This window comes from Puma concolor, chromosome E1 (assembly GCF_028749965.1).
Source record: "Puma concolor isolate L17-30 chromosome E1, mPumCon1.1.hap2, whole genome shotgun sequence".
Taxonomy (NCBI): domain Eukaryota; kingdom Metazoa; phylum Chordata; class Mammalia; order Carnivora; family Felidae; genus Puma; species Puma concolor.
The window spans coordinates 63,352,258-63,371,724 of record NC_141680.1 but is presented as its reverse complement, the minus strand read 5'-3'; the positions used below and the strand labels follow the sequence as shown (position 1 = coordinate 63,371,724).

Here is a 19,467-nt window from a genome sequence, read left to right as displayed (position 1 = left end):
ATCCCCCACTTCCAGCAACACTCAGTTTCTTCTCTGTATTTTTTTTTTTTAATGTTTATTTTTGAGAGACAGAGACAGAGTGCGAGCGGGAGAGGGGCACAGAGAGGAGACACGGAACCCGAAGCAGGCTCCAGGCTCCAAGCTGTCAGCACAGAGCCCGACGCGGAGCTTGAATGACCTGAGCTGAAGTAGGACGCTTAACCGACTGAGCCACATGGACGCCCATGTTCTCTGTATTTAAGAATCTTGTATGGTTTGCCTCCCTCCCTGTTTTTACCTTATTTTTCCTTCCCTTCCCCCATGTTCATCTGTTGAGTTTCTCAAATTCCACATATGAGTGAAATCATGACATCTGTCTTTCTCTGACTTATTTATGATATTTTAAAATAAACTTTATTTGAACATTTTAGAAAGACTACCAGCATCATACCAATTCAATTCAACAAGTATCGGAACTCCTTGGTACTAACCTTTCTTATCATTTTTTTAGTGTTTATTTTTGAGAAAGAGAGAGACAGAACATGAACAGGGGAGGGTCAGAGAGAGGGAGACAGAATCCGAAGCAGGCTCCAGGCTCTGAGCTGTCAGCACAGAGCCCAATGTGGGGCTCGAACTCATGGACTGGGAGATGATGACCTGAGCGGAAGTCAGATGCTTAACCGACTGAGCCACCCAGGCACCCCCTGGTACGAATCTTTCTAACCAGGTACCCAAACCCTAGCCCACAGTACCAATCAAGCAGCTGGTGATCGACTCTCAACCAAGTGCCAGACTAGTCTGATGCACTCCGGCAGAAAAACCCTCTGCGACCAGCTGCTAAGTTTTAAATTCCTTTCGCCAAACAGTGCTTTCTAACTTTAAGTGCCTGCCAGAAGCTGCTGGAGAGTTTTTTTCAAAATGCACACATGCCCCATGGCCCCCTACCCTGGTTAACCAGTCTCTGAAGCAGGGGGAGGAGGGGGAGGTCCAAGTATGGGTGTATGAGCGTATGGGTATTTTTTAATTCTAGCCAGCGAGAAGCAGGGCCAACATGTCACCACGATGACAGTGATGAAGCCAGCAAGGGGGTGTGAGGCAGACACAATCCTGCACTTTCCATTCTTCCTGGAGGGAGGGAGCAAAGGGAGAATGGGGTGTGAAGGGATGGGAATCTGGAATCTGGGCAGGGGCACTTTTAAGGTGTGGGAGCATGTGCTACCTGCCCCTTACTGGGCTCACCACACACAATGCTGTGCTTTTGGCTGATGCCAAAACCGGAAAAGCCAAAGCAACGTGCGCCTTAATACGGGGCGGGGTAGAGGGTTCTCCCTTCACCTCCAAGTGAACATGTCCAAACGAAATCCAACCTCTTCCCATAGGTTACAGTGGCTGTAAGGTGTGGGTTTTCTCCCAGCCAGGACTTCTTCAAGGGGCACGCCCTGCCCTCTGACAAGAACCTGGTGCCGTCCACACTCACGTGGTCCTGATGAGGCGGCTGGTCGCAGCGCCCTGTCTGCTGTGGCTCACAGCCCACACAGAACCGACTGGTGTGCTTCCGCCCCTTCATACACTGTGAAACAGGGGACATCCTGCACAAGCCTAGATCCTCCTCCCCCCTCCCCCGCAGCCAAGAGTAAATTCAAGTCTGAGAAGAAGACTTAGGATACCACCGAGAAACAGCACAGAGGGGAAGAGAGACATCACAGGCCCTGAGAAGCGCCTGAGACCACTTCTGTCCCTTGGTCTCTGTCCTGCTGCACCCAGCGTGCATTCTAGCACTCCTCAGGTCAAAGGGGCCCAAGGACGAAGAAGGGGCAGTAAAAAATGAAGGGCAAAACCAGAAAAGAACAACACGGGAAGAGAAAGCTAAAGCCAAAATGCATAGATCCCAGCCAGGAGACCCCATGCTGTCCTCTCCAGTAGGGCTTAGCGCTCGCTCTGTCTCCCATGTGCGCAGACTTGTCAGCAGCATCGACGAGAACCACCAACTAGAGCCTAGAAGTCCGTCTTGCACCCACACTTCCCTCACCTCTGCGAGCTGCCCACCACAGCATTCCTGCCCCTCCCTCGCTGCAAGAACAACTACAGGTGGCAGTACAGCTTCCCATACCCCCTTGCAGCCAGATAGGGCCGTAAACCCCAGCACCTAGCAAGGAAATGCACAGAAGTACCTGGGACTTCTGGGACAGAAGTATTTGTCCTGCTGCCTGGAACGCAGAGCTGATGGCTAGGGCTCTGCTGGCCCTCAGAAACCACGAAGACAAGAGCCACAGTCAGTTTGCATTTTTTTTTTTTTTTTTTTTTTTTATTTTTTTTTTTAATTTTTTTTTTCAACGTTTTTATTTATTTATGGGACAGACAGAGACCGAGCATGAACGGGGGAGGGGCAGAGAGAGAGGAAGACACAGCATCGGAAACAGGCTCCAGGCTCCGAGCCATCAGCCCAGAGCCTGACGCGGGGCTTGAACTCACGGACCGTGAGATCGTGACCTGGCTGAAGTCGGACGCTTAACCGACTGCGCCACCCAGGCGCCCCCAGTTTGCATTTTTAGAACGAGAGAGAAACACACTCACTACAGGTCCCTCATCTACAATTCTGAAAACCCCAAAGCCCGGTCTTGGGTGTCATTTCTTTGGCTGCAAATCCTGATCTGAAGACAAGACGTGCATGTTTCTCTGCAGAAACAGGATGTGTCCGTCTGAGGGACAGCAATGCCCAACTTCGGGGGGGGGGGGGTTGCACAAAGTTATAAGCACTGGGTCACCCTTCCACAATCCCCAAAGATCTCTGTCCTGTGGTCTGCACGAGATTCTGAACACCTGCCCCCTGTTTAGACCCCTGCTAGTTCCCGTGTCTGGCTCTGCCATCCATCTCCAGCCCGCCTCTCCTCAGGCACAGGCCCCGTATTTGGTCACAGGATCGCCCTTCTGCTCACCACAAGAGCTCCCTGGATGGCAAAGGACAGACTCCCGGACAGGCAAGGTGCCCCCAGCCTCAGGGCCCCGGCCCATCTGTCCACACACACAGCTTTCTCAACTGTGTCTTATGCCAGTCCCCCACCCCCACCCCCAGCCTCCTGGTCCTCGCCTCCCCCCGACCACCGCAGTGACTACACCAACATTTCTGCTTTTTGCCAAGGCAGGGGCCATGTCTCCTCGGCCCTCACATCACAGCCTTGCATGAAGGAGCTGTGCATGAACCAGCAAACACTCCACTAGAGAAGGCAGTTTCCTCATGAATTCTTGCTCAATTGAAGGAGAGATCGGAGATCAGAAAGAAACGATGTTTGTATTATAAAGTACTGACCTCTAAACAAGGGAGGTGCCATGCAACCCCGCCGCTGCCTCAGTCCAAAGACCCTTGGGGCCATCCCAACCAGAGCAAGGACAGGTGCCCAGACATCCAAAACAAAAGAGCACATTACTACAAGGTAGGACAAGCATGACCTTGAACTGTCCAGAGCATGCAAGCCAACGACAGAAACGATGGTACGGCACATAATTAGGAGAGGCAACCCCTCTTTTTTTCAAAAATAAAAAGGAGAAGTTTTCTTTGCCCATGTCCACAGATAAAAACTTTAACATAAACCCAATAACTACACAACTTAGTTTTCATGAATTCCATTTTCTTTGCTAATCAGAAAGCCCAGAAGGGCACCTGGGTGGCTCAGTCAGTTAAATGTCTGACTTCGGCTCAGGTCATGATCTCACGGTTTGTGAGTTCAAGCCCCGCGTTGGGCTCTGTGCTGACAGCTCGGAGCCTGAAGCCTGCTTCTGATTCTGTGTTTCCTCTCTCTCTGCCCCTCCCCTGCTCGCTCTCTATCTCTCTCAAAAGCAAATAAACATGGGGGCGCCTGGGTGGTTCAGTCGGTTGAGCGTCCGACTTCGGCTCAGGTCATGATCTCACGGTCCGTGGGTTCGAGCCCTGCGTCGGGCTCTGTGCTGACAGCTCAGAGCCTGGAGCCTGCTTTGGATTCTGTGTCTCCCTCTCTCTCTGACCCTCCCCCGTTCATGCTCTGTCTCTCTCTGTCTCAAAAATAAATAAACATTAAAGGCAAATAAACATTAAAAAAGGTTTTTTTAAAAAAGGACCCTTTCAACTCAGAATCCTTTGTTAAACAAAAAAAAAAAAAAAAAAGAAAGAAAAGCCAGAGAAATAAAGAATAAAATTCTTATTACACTGCCCTATGAGGGAAACTCAAAACACAGAAACCTTGACGTGTGGGGGTCATGCAGCATTCACACCACTAACTGATTCCACATTACTTCTTATTCCTCCTTTAGAAGAAGGGCAAACCTCAGATTTTTAAGAACTGGTGATTATTTTTAAAATAGTCACTCCTGAGAGCTGACAAGCAGTGACGTTATCTATTGATGGGCGGTTGCCACAGTACGCAGACACAGCCTATTCTAGGAACAACACACACATAGCATTTCAGACAGGACTAAATATTCTCCCATGTCAAAAGAATAGTACAAAATAAGAAAAACATCCACCCATATCATCATATATGACATACTCAGGCTGTTTTCACAGTTGCAAAGCAATTACACTGGATCTAGAAGCCATATGGAATACACTTTACTACTAGTATGCGTGCCTAAAAGCAGATTAACCGAAATCAGAGCAGTCAACTTTTTTTTTAATGTTTACTTATTTTTGAGAGAGAGAGACAGACAGACAGACAGCATGAGCAGGGGAGGGGCAGAGAGGGGGGAGGACAGAGGACCCGAAGCAGCCTTTGTGCGGACAACAGAAAGCCCAATGTGGGGCTCGAACTCACGAGCCGTGAGATCGTGACCTGAGCTGAAGTCGGAGGCTTAACTGGCTGAGCCACCCAGGTATCCCTTGAGCAGTCAACTTTTAAATGTAACATTTTCTTATTAAACAGAAATACACGCTCCTTATGGCAATTTTTTAAGACAAGAAAACAGAAACGGCAGCCCATAATGCCCCTTTGGAGACATGCATTCTTGTCATCTTCGTGGTGTTTTAAATGTATTCCACACGCATGCACTCACATTTCTAACCAGAATTCCTCCACAAGCACTGTTAACTTTTCCTGCTAAATATGGGAACTTGTAAATGAATAAATACACTTTAATGGCTATATGGTATTTCTTTGAGCATAACTTACGTAACCTAACTGTCAAAAAAAGACTAGATAAACCAATGTAATTTAAAAACCTATTTCACGGGGCACCGGGGTGGCTCAGTTGGTTAAATATCCAACTTTGGCTCTGGTCACGATCTCACGGTTTGTGAGATCAAGCCCTGCATCAGGCTCCATGCTGACAGCATGGAGTCTGCTTGGGATTCTCTCTCTCCCTCTCTCTGCCCCCCCCCCCATAAATAAACTTAAAAAATAAAAATAAAAACCTATTTTAGTTTATCTTGCAGATTTTCTAGTTAATGGCTGTTTCTTGGCTTTGAGTAGAGCTTAGTGATTAAAAACGCTGGCAAAAAACCTGGACGTAGGTTTGAATCTAGCATTTCTAAACTATGCACCTTTGGATTAACACCCTCCAAGCCTCCACTCCCCACTAAAATAGGGATAAGAATCAATTCCACAGAATTCACAGAGCAAACGAGAGCAGGTGCTGGCAAGCCAGTGTGCCTTCAGGCAGCTGCTGTCCTGTCCTCGTCACCACCCACAGGTAAGAATTCCACCATCCCTGCTGATGGGCTACAAACATGGCAACGTTTTAAAACATTGTAATAACTTAAATGCAAAATTATTTCTTCCTTTATGTTAAAGCAAAACATCCTTCCTAAGACTGCAGGTTATTAAGAAACATTAACAAAAATCACAATTATGGTCTCAGCTTTTTTTTGAGGGACTTTAAAGAAAATGAAACCAACATATCAACCGTTTAAGACCACTGAAGAATTTCATACTTCTGATTCAAAGTATAGACCCTAACAAATTACTAACAGCCAAGATAGACTTACTAAGAGGGACAGTCTAGGTGCACCCGGGTGGCTTAGTCAGTTAAGCAGCCGACTCTTGATTTCGGCTCAGGTCACGACCTCATTCATGGCTGTGAGCCCCGTGGTGGGCTTTGCACTGAGCCTGGAGCCTGCTTGAGATTCTCTCCCTCCCTCTCCTTCTGCTCTTCCCTGCTTGTACATGCTCGCACATGTTCTCTCTCTCAAAAAATAAAAATAATTAAAAAAAAAAAAAAAAGGTCTGATTTTCATATGTTATTTTGCACTCAAGGTAATTTAGAAATTTTGTCATACTCTATTTCACTTTTTCAAAATGGGATAATGGGGTGCCTGGGTGTTTTGGTCAATTAAATATTTTTAATGTTTATTTATTTTTGAGAGAGAGAGAGACAGACAGACAGAGCACAAGCAGGGGAGGGGCAGAGAGAGAGGGAGACACAGAATCTGAAGCAGGCTGCAGGGTCTGAGCTGTCAGCACAGAGCCCGACGCGGGGCTCGAACTCACGAACCGTTGAGATCATGACCTGAGCCGAAGTCAGACGCTTAACCGACTGAGCCACCCAGGTGTCCCTAAAAATTTTTTATCGTAAGTAGGCTCCACGCCCAACATGGGACTTGAACTCACGACCCTGAGACTAAGAGTCACATGCTCTACTGACTGGAGCCGGCCAGGCACCCCTGAATCTGCATTCAATTTTTTTTTAATGTTTATTGAGAGAGAGAGAGAGAGAGAGAGAGAGAGAGAGAGAGAGAGAAAACGAGTGAGGGAGGGGCAGAGGGAGAGGGAGGGAGAGGATCCCAAGCAATGGAGCACTGTCCATGTAGAGCCTGATGCGGGGCTCGAACTCACAAACCACAAGATCATGACCTGAGCCGAACTCGGACACTTAACTGACTGAGCCACCCAAGCGCCCCTGGATCAATCAGTTAAGAGTCCAACTCTTGATTTCAGCTCAGGTCATGATCCCACAGTCGTAGGATAGAGCCCCACGCCAGGCTCTGAGCTGACAGTCTCTCTCTCACTCTCCCTGTGCCTCTCCCCCTGCTTGTACTCTCTAAAATTAAAAAAAAAAATTAAAAATTCAGAAGAATAAAAATGGGATAACTCAAGTGTCACAATACTAAATCCAGGGAAAAGAACTGCCACTATTTTACTCAGTGCAAAATGAGAAATAAAATGAGCATTAAAAGAAATAAAATTTTCACTCAAAAGTACTGACCACTTCTGAGTGACATCAGCAAAACAGCTCAGTGAGAAGCTCCAAACTCTCATTCACCCCCACCCCACCACCACCACCACCACCACCACCACACACACACACACACAGGCACACTGGAAAACAAGCAGAAACTGTCAGAACCAATATGTGATAACTCTGCAAGGCAGTTAGAAGTCTGGGAACCACCAAGTGGTGAATCAGGAAAGAGGCTCGGCGAACGGTGGGCGGGTTAGATTCTGCTGCTCCTGCCCATCCCGTCTGGCAGAGGAGCAGCAGGCCTTGGGCTCCAAGCTCGCATGTCTTTCTTAGAGCATAAAAGGTCTTAAAGTAACGTCTTAAAGCAAACATGGTCTTGAAGTGGTGGCAGCCTGGGCTGCGGTGTGGGGCTGTTTTCCTGGCTCTAGGGAACAGAGCAGACCTTGTTCACTGTGTAGATCTACTCTAACCTGTCACAAGCCACCTGAAGGGCTGACACAGGCACTCCTCTGGTGTTTCATTTAACTCAGAACTCAGGCTGAAAAAGCTTGAAAACACTGCAAGTTGAGTAAAACCTCTCAGAACCTGTGGCAAAAGATTACAGTCTAAACATACAGTACGCTGCCTAAGGCAAAAGCTGGGGAGAGTTTCTCCGGGAAATTAGGACATTCAAAAGTAACAGGTCTTACTAGCAACTTCAGAGTACCACACACATGTCCAGGGCAAGATGCATGCTTATGAAGAGCTGAGAAGACCCTGGGTTTTCACCATGGCCTGATCCCCGGGCACAGTACAAGCCTGATCAAGAGCTGAAGGAGGGCCCAGGCACAGAGCCAATTTCCAAAGAATGGGAGATAGGAGAGCTGCTGGTGTTCAGGAAATCTCTGTCGAAACACCAGCTCAACACAAGAAATGAAACAAGACTTCAGGAACTACATTGTCAAGGAATATGGTCTTTGGCAATTATAGTTCAGATAAGTCACTAGGTACAGAGACCTCCTACAACCTTCAACAAATAAAAACAAACATTAGGAAAGGAGGAGAATATGATTTCCAAAGTTATTACATTATAATAGCCACATGTCCAATTTTCAACAAAATCAGAAGACACACAAAGAATCAGGAAAGCATGACTCAGTCAAAGCAACAAAATAAACAGAAACCATCTCTGAAGAAGGTGAGACATAGGCCCTCCTAGACAAACTTTAAAACAACCATGTTAGGGGCACCTGGCATGCGACTCTTGAGCTCAGGATTGTGAATTCCAGCCCCACTTTGGGTATAGAGATTACTTAAAAATAAAATCTTAAAAAAAAAAAAAGTGTTTTAAGAAAACCACCACCATTTTATATGCTCAAATAACTAAATGAAAATACAAACTAAAGGAAATCAGGAAAATTACATACAAACAAAACAGGAATAGCAACAAAAAGAAATTACAAGAAGGAATGAAACAGAAATCTTGAAGTTGAAAAGTACTGTAACTGAAATGAAAATTTTACATAGGAGTCCAGCAGCATGTTTGAGCAGACAGAACAAAGAATCCACAACCTTAAAGACAGGACAACTGAAATGATCAAGTCTGAGGAGCAGAAAGGAAAAAGAAGAGTGAAAAGAGACTTAAAGTACTCATGGGACATCAATAAGTAGACCACATGCACATTATGGGAGTCCCCCCCCCCAAAAAAAAGAGGTAGAAAGAATACTTGAAAAAACAATGACCAAAAACATCTCAAATCCAATGAAAGACATAAACCTACAAATTCAAGAAACTCCACAAATTCCAGCTAAGATAAATTCAAAGGATCCACATCAAGACATTACAATTAACCATCGAAAGACAAAGAATTGTGAAAGTAGCGAGAGAAGTGACTCGTCACATACAAGGACTCAAAAAGGTTAATGACTGATTTCTCATCAGAAACCATGAAGGCCAGAAGACAGTGAGATAATTAAAATGCCAAAAAAATAAAACTAAAATATTAAAACTGTAGGCTGAGAATTTGATCTGGCAAAAATGTCCTTCAAAAATAGGAGAGAAATTAAGATATCCCTCAATAAACAAAAATTGAGGGAGTTCATTAACATTAGACGTACTCTAGAAGAAAGGCTAAAGGGAGTCCTCCAAGTAGAAATGGAAGATCACTAAACAGTCACTTAAAACCATATGAAGAAATAAAGATCTCTAGTGAAGGTAAATACATGAGAAAATAGAAAGTTAGTATTACTGTAATTTTGGTTTGTAATTCCACTTTTTACTTCCTACAGGATTCAAAATACAAACGCACAAATAAACTGTAAATATGTTATTGCAGGGGGGCATCTGGGTGGCTCAGTCAGGTGAGCACCTGACTTCAGCTCAGGTCGTGATCTTGTGGTGAGTTTGAGCCCAACATCAGGCTCACTGCTGTCAATACAGAGCCTGCTTCGGATCCTCTGTCCCCCCTCGCCCACTTGCATGTGCTCTCTCTCTCTCTCTCTCTCTCTCTCTCTCTCTCTCAAAAACAAAATAAACATTAAAAAGAAGTAAGTATGTTATCTGGCATACAATGTATAAAGATGTAATCTGTGACAACATAAAAGGAAAGAGAAAGGAGATATTATAAGAGAAGAGTTTTTGAGGTTGATATCAATTCAAAATAGATGGCTTTAAACTAAGGATGTTAAATATAATCCCCATGGTAACCACAAAGAACGTATCTTAAAATATGCACAAAAGGAAATGAGAAGAGAATCACAAGAGTTTACTACAGGAAGGAAGGAAGGAAGGAAAGGGGGAGAGAGAGAGAGAGAGAGAGAGAGAGAGAGAGAAAGAAAGAAAGAAAGAAAGAAAGAAAGAAAGAAAGAAAGAAAGAAAGAAAGAAAAGGAAAAAAGAAAGAATCAACTAAACAGAATCAGGCAGTGAGGAAGAAAATGAGAGATAACGAAGCTATGAGACATAAAGAAAAATAGCAAAACAGCAGAAGTCTTTCCTTACCAATAATTACTTCAAATGTAAATGGATTAAACTCTCCTATCAAAATACTTAAGACATTTGAATTTTTTCTTTAAAAAATATTAGTATTTACTCAGCAATTTTCCTGTATCAGGCAAAGGCAATCCACACAACAACCCCATGAGGTCAATTCAATAATATCCATGTTTATAAAAGAGGTTCCTGAGGTTGAGAGATTAAATAGCCTGATCACATGTGGAGGTGGCCGTCACCTCCCCTGTCCAAGCTATGACACTGTTCTGGTAGCCTGGTGGACATACATTGATGGGCGACTGCATTACTAAGACTTTGCTCTCCTCAATCTTTCCTTTCTTCCTGGAGAGGTTTGTGGAGAGAAACACACAGAGGGAAATAACAGAGATGTGGCTCTTAGATGAAGACCCTGGAAAGTTACCCTCCACAGAACAGAGAAGGGATCTAAGACTGACCTAGTACCTACTGGACACCAGGAGCTGAGAGATACTCAACCAGTCTTCTCAACAATAAAGTCTTTTTAATTTTGTTATTCGTTTTGCATGTTTCATTGAGTCCCTTTTAATAAATGTCCCTATTTTCCACAATTTTATCTTTCACAGCAAAATGGCCTCACAGTCAATTAGTTTTGTGGTGATAATGTTTGCAGCAAAAGCACTGGACCCTGGCAAAAATACAGTATTGTTAAAACATCACCTATACACCCAAAGCATTACTAACAGTAAGTGTCCAACTTACTTGCTTAGGGTTTTTTGTATCCCATCTGTTAAGTAAAAATCAGAAGATGAATTTCAAACTGCCAATTATTATGCCAAAATACCTTGAGAAAATGGCATCTGACAGCAGTCTTTCGTAATACGGTTGTGACACTAATGTCACACTGCCTGACATAATCAGTTCATTTTCCAGGAGAACCAAGTCCAAAAAAAAAAAAAAAGTAACAACTCTGCCAAAACAATTCAGTGCCTCCCCCACCCCATTGACTGCAAATGTTTTCAGAATAATTTAACTATCTAACTAAACCCAAAAGATATGCCTGACAGTAAATATTCCAAAAGGGAGAATGTTGGGCTACTCTTTAAAGTGATAAGACCAATCTTACAAGCTATGTAATTATGAAGGTGTTCTGTGAGTGTCCTTCCAAACAGTGTAGCACTGGTTTCCGGAGTAGACCCCAGCGATTCGTCACTTACATACGACACCCAGTGCTCATCCCAACAAGTGCCCTCATTAGTGCCCATCCCCCCTCCCCTCCAGCAACCCTGTTTGTTCTGTTTTTTCAAGTTTATTTATTTTGAGAGAGAGAGAGAGTGACAGAGTGTGCAGAAAGGGAGGGAGAGAGATCATCCCAAGCAGGCTCCACGCTGTCAGTGCAGAGCCCGACATGGTCCTCAAATCCAAGAACCTCAAGATCATGACCTGAGTTGAAATCAAGAGTGGGACACCCAAGTGACTGAGCCACCCAGGCGCCCCTGTTCTCTGTATTTAAGAGTCTCTTATGGTTTGCCTCCCTAGTTTTATTTTTCCTTCCCTTCCCCTATATTCATCTTCTTGTTTCTTAAATTCCACATGAGTGAAATCATATAGTATTTGTCTTTATCTGACTTATTTCACTTAGCATAATACATTCTAGACTCCATCACTCTGTTGCAAATGGTGAGATTTCATTCTTTTTGATCACAGGCTTCATTTTAGAAAGGTGCCGAGGCACCTGGGTGGCTCCATCCATTAAGCGCCTGACTTTCATTTCAGCTCGGGTCATGATCTCACAGTTTGTGGGTTTGAGCCCCATGTCAGGCTCTCCCTCTCTTTCCCCTTCCCCACCCCCCTTCTCTCAAAAATAAACACTAAAAAGAAACTTAGAAAAGTGTCTGCCACTGAATTTGAAACAAATGCTTTGGTAGCTTAAAGATTCTAAACAGGTGCTATATTGTAAAAAGTTACTAAGATTCACTCAAGGTAGCACCAACAACCAACTGTTGCTATCAATTGCCATATGACTGTGCTGGGGGGGGGCTCCCTCCCCACTACCCACTACCGACATTTGGGGTTGGATCATTATCTGTTGTAGGGGAACTGTCTATCCTGAGCATTGTAAGATTTTTAGCAACGTCCCTCGCCAGAAGCACCCCCCCCTCCCCCCACCGCCCAGGCAGTTGCACCAACCTAACATGTCTCCAGATATCACCAAATATCCCTGGGAGCAGGGAGGAGACCCTGGTAAGAACCACTGTCATACTGATACTTTTCAGTGGATAAGATACACGATTCTGTCACAAATGACAAACTGCAGCAAAATGGAATTCTCAACAGAGCGTCAAACATACACTCTAAAAACTGGTGCCGCACAGAGGAAAGGCCACTTTCTAGAAAAGTGCTTCCCAATCTCCCCCTGTGGGCGCTTCCCGGGATGACAGCAGTAGCACCTTGTGGCGCTCAAACTGCTTCAAATCACAGAAATGGTGGTGCGCACCTTCAACAAGCAAGCCCTAGTGTATGGTTTCCTCAGCATGTTCACAAAATCCTCATCAAGAACTGGGACCAGAAGTGTGGGAGCTGACTTGCTATATTATGTTATTTAAGATATTGTAAACCGCTCCAAAACCCAAACCTAAAAGAAAACATGAGCTATGCAGAAATGTTAAACAGATAAGAATACTATCCAAGATGTTAATTGCTTTCATTAAAAGCTCCCTTATTTTAGAAACCGTCTTCTCTACATTTTCAAAAAAAAACCCTTTCTCCTCAGCAAAGCAAGAATTGTTGCATTTTCACAATGGAAAAATCTGCTGTTACTATAACAGCCTCATCTTCTGGACTGTTTCCCCTAATTATGCATGAAGTTATGCTGAGCTTCTGCAACTGTGGATCTAGATGGGAGCCACTGGTAATTGGGGGAATCACGTCTGACTGGAACCCCAGCACTAGATAGGGGATCAGCACTTGAGAACGTTCACATAACAGCAACACCCCAAATCAGCACTCGATGTGTACACGTATTCTGGATACATATCAAGTGAGGACAGCTCTGTGCCATTTCCAGGGGACGCACACACATGCAGGACCCAGTCCCCACACCATGGAAGGCCACTTGAGCGACATGAGTCACAGCACAAGATGATGAGGAGGGAACATTTTTGCTTCCCTCAGCGTGACAGTGCAAGGGGGCTCTGTCTGGCCTGCTGGTCCTGAGAACAGGCTCCATGACCGACTACTAAGGGGTCCCAAGCACCAATGCCAGCCTGGAAAGCACTCAGGTGACACTAGAGACCTGTGGGGGAGCCCAGCTTCAGGTCTTCACTGCCTCCCAGAAAGAAACCATAGCCCAAGTCTCAAAGTATATGTAGTTCCTTACACTTCAATAAAAAAGCAGTTTTAGGGGCGCCTGGGTGGCTCAATCCATTAAGCATCCGACTCTTGATTTCGGCTCAGGTCACAATCTCATGGTCAAGCCCCATGTTGGAATCAAGCCCCATGTTGGGCAGCATGGAGCCTGCTTGGGATTCTCTCGCTCTCCCTCCACCCTTCCTTTGCTCGTGCTCGCTCACTCTCGCACATTTCTCTCAAACGTTTTTTTTTTTTTAAAAGCAGTTTAAAAAAATTAAAAATTAAAAAGCAGGGTTTTCTTTTTAAAGATTATTTGTTTTGAGAGAGAGACAAGGGCAGAGAGAGAATCCCAAGCAGACTCCACACCGTCAGCCCAGAGCCTGATGTAGGGCTCGATCTCACACACCATGAGATCATAACCGGAGCCGAAATCAAGAGTCAAGATGCTCAAACGAGCCACCCAGGTGCCCCCAAAAAACACTTTTAAAAAGAAAAACAGTGCATTGTAATTGCAAAGTTCTTCAACTAGACAGAGAAGCCATCCTTAATTTCCAAAAACAACAGTATGGCCAATGGCATTAATGAACAAGTATCCTTCAAATCAGATCACAAACAGGACACAACTTTTATCTAGCTCCCTTCACCGACTTTGCACCCAAGGCAAAGACACTTTTCCTCCCCGCCCTCCACCGCCACCCCGGGGTCAGGAAAGGTGTGTGGTTGATGCTTACATTTTGGAATGGAACAGAACCAGAATGGAGGTTTCAGGAGGAAAGGTACCCCCAGTGCACCTCTCCTGGCCTAGCCTGCTGGACAACACCAACCACACCCCATGGGCCTGTTTTCATGCTTAGGTGCCAGGAGGGAGGGTGCAACTTCTCCCCGTTGAAGGAACTTCAAACTTCACTCGCTGCTCTAAGAGGCCCTTGAGCGATTTACCGTAGGCGTGTACACGTGTGTGGCGCACTGAAGACTGCTGGCCTCTGGGAACATTTCTACCCTCCTGTCACATTTTCTGGCACATGAGGTCCTCCTCATGGGCCCCTGTACACCAGGACACTGTGATGGACAAAAGACAGGAAGCCCCTGATGCAGTAGCAGGGGCACTGACACAGGGCTACCTGTGTCGCACATCAGACAGTTGTTATCCCGTGTTACACACGAGAACTAAAATTCAAACAGGTTAGGTGGCAAGGCTGGAATGTAGCCCCCATGTGCCCAGTCCAGAGCCCACCCTCACCGTCTCCTGATGCAGTCAGTCAATATAATAAGACACATACGACCGCAGCAGGTTCCAGGTCCTGTCACACAGGATTGTGTCTCAAGATGTGTTACCAATGCAAATTATTTTAAATCCAAACCGTCTTAAACCACTAATCACACATCAAAATAAACTGAGTTTTTCCATCGGAAGCACTACCAAACGCTAGGTTAAGTAGAAGTTAACCCAGTTGTTGGGTTATTTTTAACTTAGTAAATTAACAACTACTTTAAAATAGCTGCCCTGTATTCCCAATATCTACAAATCAGTGACAAAATGTATCTCAATTTGGCAAAAGAAAGCACATTATAGCTTTTAAAGAAAAGCACATAGTGGTCACTTAAAGCAATTAACTTGTACACTGAGCACTTTTCAAAGTGCAACACTCTGCCCTCTGCTACATATGTATACACCACCGCAGGTCACCCGCTGCTGGGTCCAGGAGTCCAGCCATCTTGGACCCCTGCTCTCAGCTTTTTTACAGAAACCGGTCAGTCTTGGGTCACAAAATGAAGGAATCTCAGCCAACCCTGCAGCCCTGGACCAAGAAAACACGACGGACCTCACCAGTGGGTCTGCTCTGGTCTTCAAACAGGACATCCTCGTTGGATCTTCTCCTTCCGGGAACCCTATCCTCCTTCACACCTGGTCTGTGTCCACTCCCTGGGCCAACCAGGCCTCGCTGCATCTCTCAGGGGTTCTTTCACCCACCTGCCCTAGTGACCCACAGGGTCTCACTCCTCCTAAGCCTACCCTTAACCTCCACTCTCCTTACAATAGCCCCCGGCCCACAAACTTCTTACACCCTCACCCCCCCCCCTCACTCCCCAGCGCCACACCTCCAAGAGGTCTTGATGGCCAAGCCCATGGTTCCCCAGTCGCTGTCCTTTTCCTGGGGCCAACCCCTCTCTCGGTGCTCCACTTAGTCCCCTCTTTTGGATACTGATATTCTCTGGGAACCTTGGTTCCGCCCCACTCCATTTCTGAGCACAACCAAGTCACTGTGAGTTCCTTTGGTTTTTTGCTTGGAGTATTCACCTGGAAAGCTCCAGAAGCCACTCTCTGCTCACCCCTCTCCAGTCCTAACCCTCAAGAATGCCATCTCTGATTTAGCGAGAAAATCCTGAAACGTGACATTACCAAACTTAACCTGCAGGTTAAAACACACCACATAAGAAAGAGGGGTAGAGCTGTATCACTAACGGATTGGCAGCTAACTTGGCACAGGAGCAGGATCACTTTCCCAAACAAACGCGATTATAGTGTCACATGTTAAACAGTTCAGGGCAATAGCAGATTCAACTTCTTCTATGTCCATACACGGCTATTAGATATTCTAGGACTTTCCTGATCAAAAATATGTCAAATTCACTTTATGTTTCAAAGTACTTTAACCACCGTTAAAGACTTATTTTTATTTGTAAATTATGTGCAGTTTGCTACCCTAGCAACAATAAGAGCAACAACACAGCCAGACATTCCTGCCCAGCAAATCTTCCTAGATTTGCTGCCCACTCAGACCAGGTCCCTGGACAAATAAGGACCCTGTCCTCAAAGAGGGCATTCTTCATTCTGTCACTGACCACCTTGAAAATGCTCCCCAACCAGGCCCAAGGTTCCTTCCAGCCTAAATTCCACCTTCTTCAGCACCAGGCTGCTGGCCCAGGGACAGCCACAAGGCCACCTCCACCCGCTCGCTTTCAGGAGCTTCCCCTCCCCCACACGTAGCCCAGGGCCCTTCCACGGATCCCACCCCAAAGAACTCCCCAGTATCAATAACACCTGCACCTCCAGAGAGTGAGATGCTCCCAGAGAGGAAAAAGTTTGCATTTCTGTACCCACAGCCCCACATACTTGGCTGACAATCGAGGATTTGTGGAAATCGCCTGTTTGCTGGAAAACCACACACCCTGGCATGTGTGTGCACTCCACACACACTCAAGGGTCCCCACTGGGCTCACCAACCATCGTGGAAAAACCGTATGTGTTCAGATCTTACCCAAACTGTTTAAAATACTCACGAGAGCCAATACACTGGATCACGGTCCTCGTTTGCCTCTGTTCCTCCTAAATTAACACACTATTTGACATTTTAATAAAATGATGAACCATACTTTAAGACTAAATTACTTATGCACTCTCCCAAATTCTCTGCATGTAAATTTTCAACACTAACTACAAAATGCAAATTCACTCTAAAATTGGAATTGGACTAAAATCACGGTCATTCAAATAAGACACCAACCATGGACTGTGATTTTTTTTCATATATTTTTTTTAACTCGGTAGTGATTTTCAATTCAGTAGGCAAGTCTGAAATAAGCAATAAGAATATTTCAATCTCTGCATAATTTCTCTAAATTACACATTTTTTTAAACTTATACAACTTGATTTTTTAACTTAAAAAGAACTTGTAACATAAAACTAAGTTTAGGTTCAAGAAAAAGATTCTTAAAACAATTTATCTGCATTTAACTAGCACCAACTGTCTTTACACAGTCTATTGCATTAACCTGTGTCTGTTACCACTCTGCACCAAAGATGCGGGAACGATCTCTACAAAAAGGGCGGTGCTACGAGGTCCCACAAGTTATTCACTTACTCCACGTTGTGAAAACGCCAAAATCCCTTCTGTGAAAAAATTCCTGGGCCATAAGAAGGGCAGGGCTCCTGGAAGCTGGGATGCAGGTCAGGGGCTCGGCCTCCACTGCACAACCTCTCTTACTCATTCCTTCTTCTGGGCACACTGTACCCCTCCGAAAGTCTGATTTCTGCTCCCTTGCCAAAGGTCAACTTATTTCCATATTTATTGAACATGCCAACACAAACAGGTTTGGCTGAAAATAAGAGAATTTTCCTTATAAACCTCAAAACCCTCGGAATAAAGACAGAAAATCCTTTGTTGTGACATCAAGTTACTTGTAAACAACAAACTGTCGAGTAAAAGACAGCTGTCATGGGGCGCCAGCGTGGCTCAGTTGGTTAAGCGGCCGACGTCAGCTCAGATCACGATCTTGTAGTTGACGAGTTCGAGCCCCGCGTGGGGCTCTGTGCTGACAGCTCAGAGCCTGGAACCTGCTTCCTGCTGCGATTCTGTCTCCCTCTCTCTCTGCACCACCCCCTCTGCAGTCTGCCCCCCCCCTCAAAAAATAAACATTAAAAAAAAAAAAAAAGACAGCTGTCAGGCCCTACCACTGGTTTCAGGCAGTCTGCAGTGTGCACACGCGCGTGCACACACGCACAGCCACCTCTGAAACACGCCCATCGGCTAAGCAACAGCACAGCACACAAGGACCAACGTCAAGGAAATCAGCGTCTCTAGCAACTGGAAGCAGTTAAAAGTTCTCAGTTTGTGGACAAAGGCTCTATTTGCAACGATCTAGAAAGGAGCCCCTGAGGAATAATTAGCATTTCCTAGAGAGCAAGCTTGTTTTCCAAGCAAAGTAAATGATAACTTCATAAAACCAGAGAACCGACCTACGTCGTTTTGTAGCCAGGCTGACAACTTCCCACCAAGCTCACCTAACACCCCACGTGACCTTGTAATAGTTTCTAAATAATCAACTAACTTAAAAACAAAGTCATATTAAAAGTATCCAGTTTTCCCCAAATTTTAAAGCGCAGAGCACAGATTTAAAATGTATCGTGCTTGAAAAGTTTCCAATTTACCGGGTTACTAATGGGGGGGGGCGGGGGCAAAGAGTCCTTGCAGCTCAAAACAGACTCGCGAAGTATGTCGCTACTGAAAACCTGTAGAACAAAAAGGAAGTATGAACGAGACGCCGCCGTAAGACGCAGATTTTAAGAAAACACATGTTACACCAACTAGACTTGACCGTCGGTACCGAGAACTACCTGCACGTCGGTAACGAAAAGCACACGCTAACTCCCCAGAACGCACCAGGGACTCCCGAAAGGGGGCACCGGCCCACGTGCACCGCCGCCCGAGCCTCCGCTCTGGGAAGGTGAGGCCGGGGTCTCGGGCAGGGGGGCTGTCGGCTACCGCTCCGGGGGTCCGCGGTCGGGGGCAGGAGGCCGTGCGGGTGGGGGCGGGGGTGGGGGCGGGGTCGTGCCTGGTGGGTCGCGCGGCCCGGGTCCCGGCCGTGGGAGCGGGTCTGGGTCGAGACCTGGGCCCTCCCGGTGGACAGGACCGACAAGGCCAGGGGCGCCGGATCGGGGGTCCCGCCCCCCCCCCTCCCGCGCCCCCGGCCCACTCACACGCGCGGCAGCTGCAGCGGCGGCGCCCCGCGCCTCTGGAACACGCCGTCCACGAACACGCCGTTCTTGCCGAGGCAGCGCAGGTAGAAGTCGCCGCCGGTGTCGGGCCCGGGCTGCGCGGACGGCTCCGGGGCCGCCCCGCCATGGCCGCCGCCGCCCGGGGGCGTGAAGATCTCGAGGTGGCGCCGCGAGATGAAGCTCGAGTGGCCCATGCTCACGTCCACCGAGCCCTGCGACGAGTTGCGCCCGATGGTCACCGAGCGCTTCTTCATCAGGTACTCGAACTCGCGGCCCTCGAGGCGCGCCACGGCCCAGCCGCCCGGCGGGGACCCGCCGCCCGCGCCCCCGCCGCCCCCGGCCCCGCCGCCCGCGGGAGGCCCGCCCGCGCCCGGGAGCGCCGCGGCCGCCGCCATGGGCCTGCGAGGGCCCGGGCCGCCTTCCGCCGCCGCCGCCGCCGCCACGGAGCTGAGGGCCGCGCGAGGCCGCCGGCCGGCGAGCGACGAGCGGCGGCGAGGGGCGGGACACGCGCGGCGCGCTGCGAGCCGGCGGGCGCCGCTGACTGGCGG

The 19,467-nt window shown here is 46.9% G+C and overlaps 1 protein-coding gene across 2 annotated transcripts in view; it reads right to left on the bottom strand.

Moving 5' to 3' along the window:
• FOXK2 (forkhead box K2) overlaps nucleotides 1–19,329 on the bottom strand; it is a 66,060-nt gene extending 46,731 nt beyond the window's left edge. For both annotated transcript variants that reach the window (XM_086688339.1, XM_086688340.1), the window contains exon 1: nucleotides 18,902–19,329. In XM_086688339.1, the coding sequence (XP_086544465.1) occupies nucleotides 18,902–19,314 (413 nt within the window). In that variant the 5' untranslated portion in view covers nucleotides 19,315–19,329. The remainder of the gene's footprint in view (nucleotides 1–18,901) is intronic.
• Between the last annotated feature and the right edge of the window lie 138 nt (nucleotides 19,330–19,467).